General features: G+C 36.0%; 1 protein-coding gene across 1 annotated transcript; it reads left to right on the top strand.

Annotated features, from left to right (window-relative positions):
* Nucleotides 1–818: 818 nt before the first annotated feature.
* LOC105950937 (uncharacterized) lies at nucleotides 819–6,353 on the top strand. The gene is made up of 13 exons (XM_012974324.2): nucleotides 819–989; nucleotides 1,086–1,147; nucleotides 1,439–1,513; nucleotides 2,969–3,047; nucleotides 3,127–3,197; nucleotides 3,319–3,420; nucleotides 3,774–3,863; nucleotides 4,015–4,089; nucleotides 4,836–4,868; nucleotides 4,974–5,051; nucleotides 5,326–5,367; nucleotides 5,698–5,795; nucleotides 5,955–6,353. Exons 1-13 carry the CDS (start codon nucleotides 935–937, stop codon nucleotides 5,974–5,976), a joined length of 882 nt encoding a protein of 293 aa, XP_012829778.2. The 5' UTR covers nucleotides 819–934; the 3' UTR covers nucleotides 5,977–6,353.
* The last annotated feature ends 1,339 nt before the right edge of the window (nucleotides 6,354–7,692 follow it).

Genomic DNA, 7,692 nt, shown 5'->3' with positions numbered 1-7,692 from the left:
TTACTGTCTCCGATAGTTAAATAACTGCTGGGGACAGTAATTTAACAAGGAATATAGTAATATTAATTAAAAATATTTTTTTAAAAAATAAAAAAGTCAATTAGCAGTTAAATTACTGTCTCCGACAGTTAAATAACTGCTGGAGAGAGTAATTTAGCAACGGATACAGTAATATTAATTAAAATATTTAAAAAAAAAGTCAAATAACAGTTAAATTACTGTCTCCGACAGTTAAATAACTGCTGGAGACAGTAATTTAGTAGCAAAGACAGTAATATTAATTAAAATATTTTTGAAGAAAAAAAAAAGTCAATTAACAGTTAAATTACTGTCTCCAACAGTTAAATAACTACCGGAGACAGTAATTTAGCAGTCAAGACAGTAATATTAATTAAAATATTTTTTTAAGAAAAAACAAAATTATAAAAAAAAAAAGTCAACGCTGGAGACCCGGTGACCGGGCGGAAAAAAATTTCAGGGAAAAAAAAATTTCAAAAAAAAAAAAAAAAAAAGTCAACGGCGGTGACGGGCGGTCAACGCCGGTCAACGGCGGCGACCGGCGGTCTCCGGTGGTGGCGGGTTAAAATTGAGGTCAAAATTGAAATTATGGTGAAAATTGGTTAGTTGATGAAATTGGGCTAAATTGGGATATAAATCGTGAAATTGAAATTGAATTGAGTTTCAATGAATTGGGGGTAATTTTGGTATATATAAAAAGATTTTCCTTATTTGCAAATAAGTTTGAATGAGGTGGATTTGTTTGAAAGACAAAAAAATTAGATGTCCCTCTTTTAATTCATGTACCTATTTGTCATTTTCCCTATAATTTAGCGTAAAAGATATGACCTCACTCCACTTGGAAAAGTCCTCAAGAACTCTCGAAAACTAGAAAGGAGGTAAACTGAAATTGTTAGGGTTTCGAATTCCGTTGACCATGGCTATGCAAGCTGGAATGGGATTATCGAGGATCATCCTCGTAGTTGGAGCTGGTATGTATGCACTACGTTAAATACGTATCTTGATTTTGGTACAAATGTTCTGAGTTTGATCTTCTGGAGTAAACTTAAATTTCTTCTCTGGAATAGGTTATACGGGAACAATACTCGTGAAGAACGGTAAATTATCAGACGTATTGGGAGAGCTCCAGGTATTCTATTTTCTTCTGCAAAATTAATTTTATTTTACTGAATCAGTGTATGGGTAATCGGTTGATTTATCATTGAAATTCGAGTTTTCATTGCAAGAGTTTCTTTTTTCTGTTTTTCGATTTTAAGCTGATAATATATTTTATTATATTTGAAGATAGTATGCGATGTATTGATTGGGAAATTTAAGTAATATTTGTCAAACTAGAAGTTTCTTGAGCTGCTGCAATGTATTTCCAGTATGTGTGTGTGTATTCTGTATAACAGTTATCAATTTTGCGGATATTTTGAAGAATTTGATTAAAGGCGCTGAGAAAAGAGGGGATGCAGATGGAGACTCCGACTATTCTGATGCCATTGCTACCCAGGTATTACAAATCACAATTTCAACTGAAAATCTTTATTCCGTTTTAACCAAGGCTTTTATATCACAATTTTAAAATTTAGCTATTTATACTTATTAATCATTCACAAAGAATAAATCGAATTGGTACTTATAATAACAAAAGAAAAGAGAGGAATATACAACTTTATGTAGTCTATCGAAACCATACCATTTCCTTTAGTGATTCTCAAGTAAACTGCTGACTTGTTAGTTAACAATTAGAGTTACCCTGCACATTGTTTTACAAGTAGAATCGACATAGAGCTTTAATAGGATGTGCTATAGCCTATAGGCTTCTTTTTTTCTTTCTTTTTTTTTTTTTCTTTAAATTTGTACAAGTTTGATTTAATTTTAACAATGCAAAATCAAAGATAGAATTTGTAATAACTCAATAAAATGTAAGAATAATACTCGAGGCTGTATTTGAAATTTTAAAAGTAGCCGATAATATAACTCAATAAAATTGCAATAACTGTAGGCTGGATATATCATTTATATTGTGTTAAGATTACTAATTCAGCGAACAATTTCTAATTTAGATCTACAACTGTTCTGATCTGATTTATATATAGTAACATGCACAGTATTCAAAAAAAAAAAATGGATTGCATAATTAGCTAGTTTTTACTTTTTAGAAATACAAGACTGTTGTCGATTGCCCATATATTTGTTATTATAATACGCAACCAGATAATCTCTTGTGAATGGGTGATAAAAGAAAGAGAAAATGCCATATTCAGTTGGAATAGTGCCAAAAAATATAAAAGTTTGGATTCAAACTGTAATAGTTTTAGGAACTTCAAATGAATTGACTGATTTGCCCTCGCATGACATAAATTTAGTGGAGTCATAATGGGATATTCCACCGGATGGAAGCATTCGTCGGTAAAGTGAAAATACCATGCACTTTTGATGGTTACGTGAAAAATATTTGTTCAGAGGGCAATGTGAGAAAACTTTTATAGTTGGATGGCAAAGTGTAACTACCCATTCAATTTTATTGATGTTTATTCAATGGCAATAGTATTTAATTTTGATTACTTAGTAAGATATTGTACTAATACTTTTATATTGTTTGTTTAAATGAATTTAACAAAATGACATCATATTCAATTAATTATAGTCTTGAACAAGTTTGGAGTCATTCTTATTTGAATATTTAAATTGTCTTGGGCAAGCGTGAAAATGGATTCAACCCTTGTTGACATTCTTGTTTCTATGAATAAAAATGATACTAATTTAATCTTCTTGAACTTATGGATGATCTTTGTTTTAATATGCTAAATAGGGCTGTATGTATGTCTGATGTTTGACTGTGAGAATGACTGTTTTGGAGGTAGAAATCAGATCTTTGCTGAAAGATTTATGTATTTCCATGCGACACTAAACGATGATACCTTTGAATCTTTAAAAGTGATTGTGGTTTATTTTCTCGAAGGTTCGTCGCTTAGCCATGGAGGTTCGCCAACTGGCCTCATCTAGGCAAATTACTGTTCTAAACGGGAACTCTGGCCAAAGTTAGTATCTTGCATAAGCATCGGAACTTGAAGGATTTTTAGCTGTGTTAGTTATTCTCATTCCTTCTCTTCGTGACAGGTAATTTGACATCTCTAATAGTGCCAGCTGCTGCTTTGGGAGCTTTAGGTTATGGATACATGTGGTGGAAGGTACAGTTGTATATCTTTATATTCATTTTCTTCCCTTGGTGCATTCTCCTCACAGCTCTTAAGTTATTTTTTGTATTTTACGTTTTGACTCCTCTTTGAATCTCTGTCCTTTAAATGTTAGGGTCTTTCATTCTCAGATTTGATGTATGTAACGAAGCACAACATGACAAATGCTGTTGCAAACTTGACAAAACATTTGGATCATGTCTCTGAAGCTCTTGCAGTAAGTATATGTTTATCTGATTAAAATCATTGCAACCATCACTATTTCTGTTCATATATACAGATTTTGTATATTTCTATACCCGAATTGCAACTCGTGACCATTACTTTGTGACTGGCAATAACTGAAATCATCTTAACCGAAGGCGATTAACTACATCATTAGCTACCGTCTCTTATTTATGTAGTTATGTTCTAAGGTTCTTTCTTGTTTTCCTGTCTTTCAGAAGTTAACCATTGTTGCATCGCATTAGTTAAAATACCCTCAAGACATCTTTACTTGTTATTTTGTACTGCTTGTTATTTTTACCATAAATGAGTGTATTGATTTTCTGTGGATACTTTTTCTGATAGGCAGCAAAAAGGCACCTGACACAGAGAATAGAGAACTTGGATGGAAAACTCGATGAACAAGTAGAGATTTCAAAACTAATTAGAAATGAGGTAAATCTATTTTGCAGTTATTAATATTTAATTGTGGTTTTAAGTTTTTCTAGTAAGTAATTTGTGAAACAGGCGTATGATCTAGCTCAACAACTATAATTCACATGACTATATGTCGGAATGTGACTAAAACATTAAATACGTGAAACAGGTCGGCGATGTGCGGGGTGATCTCTCTCAAATTGGCTTCGACTTGGATGAGTTGCAGAGGATGGTTTCTGGTTTGGTTGGTCACTTTTTGAAATACTTTGTTATTTTTTGATTAGTTTACTGAGATTTTTTAAAATCATTATCGAGATATTACATAATGCAGTCGCTATATTGTAAAGCGTGGGTGTTTTTTATTGTGAGAATGATTTGTAGTTTTGGAGTCATTTAAAAATGTATCTTATTAATTAAAAAAAAAAAAACACAATAATTTATAGTAACAGTTATAGGATATGTTGATGCGCATAGATCAGAAATACCTGAATATAGATCAGCAAGGATACGTTCGGTAAACAAACAAAGTCACCTGTAACTGGGGAATGAGAGAGAACATAGTTTTCTTCTGAAATTATGGGGAGCTGCCAGCCTGTACTTGATTTTGTCATTAAGGAGGAACTTAGAGGCTGTTGAAGTAATTAACCAAATTAGATTCTCGGTGTGTTGAAGTATCTCCCTCCCCATTACTGTCATTTTCTAATACTGACAAGTACGGTGATACGTATTCATCTTACATTCCAAAAAATATTTCTTTAGATTTTTGTGTATTCAGGCAACTAAATCTTGGCTGGTTCATCAAATTATCTTGCTTTCTTGGTTCTGTGATGTTAGGAAAAATATGACACAGTGGATGTGCTCAAGTGTTGAGTAATGTCTATTAGATAATACCGCTTTGGATTTTGAGTAGTGGATATGCTTACATTGTAATGTTTTGTATTGCTTTGTTACTTCCCTTTCCCCCTCCTGATTGTGTATCTGGGATTGCAGGATGGCAAGCTGCATTCATTAGAAGATAAACAGGTGAATTAGCTATTTAACCAAACAAGCTGCTATGATACCTATTTGCAACTAATTGTTTTCTAATGCACATATATATTATAATATTTTTCCTGCATATCACTATAGGAGCTTGCAAATGCTGGGGTAATGTACCTTTGTGGCATTGTTAATGGCAAAAAGGTGAAAATGCCTGAAATGCTTCAGGTATGTAATTTCTTCCCGTGTTTCATCAAATTCTTGATACAAGTAATATATGTTGCATGCAGATCTATAGATTTTTCAGGGTTTAATATTGGTGGGAGGGGATGGGGTGGATGTCCAACTCAGTGCATTGGTGTCATTTTGTAAAAAAATTATGTTAACTAACGCCTCTGTTTTATACTCACTCTCACCACTATTTATTACATCTGTAAATTTTTCAGTGTTTAATGCTCTTTTATTACCAATATTTACGCAAGTCATCCATGGGTTTATGCAGGATCAACTTAAAATTGCTGGAAGCTCGATACCAAGCCTAATGGTAATTCATCATTTTCTAGTCAAATAATGGGCTAAAACTGAGAAGAAAAGATAATCATTATATCATTGCTATCTTGATAGCTATGCTAGCAGGCTCATGGGTTTTAGTGCTCGCGTGTTTGATCTTTTTGGATTCCAATTACAATATATAAGTAATTGGTTATAAATTGGTAGCAAAGAAGTGATAATTGATTAATAATCCTGTCATTTCTTCTTTCAAAGTTGACCTCTAACTTGTGAGTTTTGGTTTTGTTGAATGTTTTAAAGCCAAAATGTGGTAACTAGGAGAAACACAGCCAACTCTAATGTGCATTTTCGTATGAATTTGCAGGGTCTCAAAGATATTGCTGATCATGGAAGTAAGTTATTAACGGATGCAAACACAGCACAAAATGATTCTGACAAGTTGAATACAAAAACCTTGATGAGGTATATATATATATATATTATGTTTTATATATTCTCACATGGTCGGAATGCATTTTGAAGTGTGCGTATCGAAAAGAGGAAGTTGCTTGTTTTCGCACTTGTGCTATCTTGCATTTATTTCAAGCTTGCATTTTAATACCAATGTATGCTGATTCGCAGGACGGCATCGAAAAAGTGTTGAAAGCCGACAATATACAACCAACAATGTGGATTGTGCTTGTGGAGGGAGGAATGTTCATCCAACTTCAAATGTCATATTAATTAATTAATTAATACCCTTGTGCCACTTTGATATTTTACTTTGCCATGTTTATAAATTTCAAATTTGTATACTTTGAGATTTCAAGAACTACACCATTACCAGCCATTGTTAATGTTGGGCTAATAATTTAGTTTGAATACCACACTGTCGGTAAACCCGTAATTTGTTAATGTGTCTATAAATAGTTTGTTTGCCTGAAATTATTTTGAACTTTGACCCATTTATAAGGGCTATATGATTTCAGCGGTGGTACTGCTCAAGATTAATAAGTTTGTTAATTTGATCTTTTTTCTGTATACGACTCTTTTGCTCGAATCGTGTGGTTATCCTCATTTCTCCATATTAAAATCATGGAGCATCTGTAATGTGTTCAAAGCTAGGTGATATGCCTAATTGGGCCAACCCAATTGGCCTACAAGTTATTTACCTACTGGGCCACGAGCCCAATATCGAAGACCAATATCACCGAGGCCCAAACACCTTCAAGTAAGGCTTGGGCCCAACAAAGCAAACCCAACCCAATAAACGACATATAAATAGAGGTTTTCCTCATTTTATTAAGGTACGTCCTATGAACTGAGCAATACTACAATACGTATTCTCTGGACTAATTCTATGATCAGCACGTCTGACTTGAGCGTCGGAGGGGTTTCCGCCGGATCAACCCCCGGCGTAGTTCACGTGTGTTCATTTCGCAGGTACCTCAGGATCATCAAGTTGTCAAGCTACCGATCCGCTTTGCTCTCCCAATACATTTTCTACACTACCCCAGGTGATCTACTTTTTAGCATCATCATTTTGGCGCCGTCTGTGGGAACGATGCAAACCAGATCACGTAGCCAACAAGATCCTCCTGAGGTGTCTGCTCGGAGAGAAAAGGACACAGCAAACGACCTCCCACCTCGTGGAGGCTCTGGCTTGCCACCTCCTCCACATCCCATGGATCCGCCTCGCGAGGTTCAGGTGATCCCCCTTGGGGACCAACCACTCGCCGATCCACCGCTCCCTGCTCCTCGAACGGTTCAAATAACCGAGGATGCGCTTCAACGCATGATAGCAGAAACTTCAACTCGCGCTGCCATAGAGGCCGTGACCCAATATATCGGCACGATGGGAGCAAATGCTCCCAACGCGATATCAGCACCTGCTCCACATGTGGAGCCACCTATGGCACCACCGCCGTCGACTCCCTGGGGGCTTACATATGCCCCCAAAATATTTCGCTCGCCAAGGGTTATCGACTCCCCGGGGGCTTACATCCGCCCCCAAAATATTTCGCTCGCCAAGGGTTATCGACTCCCTGGGGGCTTACATCCGCCCCCAAAATATTTCGCTCGCCAAGGGTTATCGACTCCCTAGGGGCTTACATCGCCCCCAAAATATTTCGTTCGCCAAGGGTTATCGACTCCCGGGGGGCTTACATCGCCTCCAAAATATTTCGTTCGCCAAGGGTTATCGACTCCCTGGGGGCTTACATCTGCTCCCAAAATATTTCGTTCGCCAAGGGTTATCGACTCCCTGGGGGTTCACATCGCCCCCAAAACATTTCATTCGTCATAGCAGGAGCCAACGCTCCTCCTCGTGAGGCCCCACTGGGTCCCCAACATGATCAATTTCTACTTACTTCTCGAACGG

Source organism: Erythranthe guttata, chromosome 1 (genome assembly GCF_056151865.1).
Source record: "Erythranthe guttata isolate IM_541 chromosome 1, IM_541, whole genome shotgun sequence".
Taxonomy (NCBI): Eukaryota; Viridiplantae; Streptophyta; class Magnoliopsida; order Lamiales; family Phrymaceae; genus Erythranthe; species Erythranthe guttata.
The sequence above is the reverse complement of the archived record's forward strand: the minus strand, read 5'-3'. Positions and strand labels throughout refer to the sequence as shown.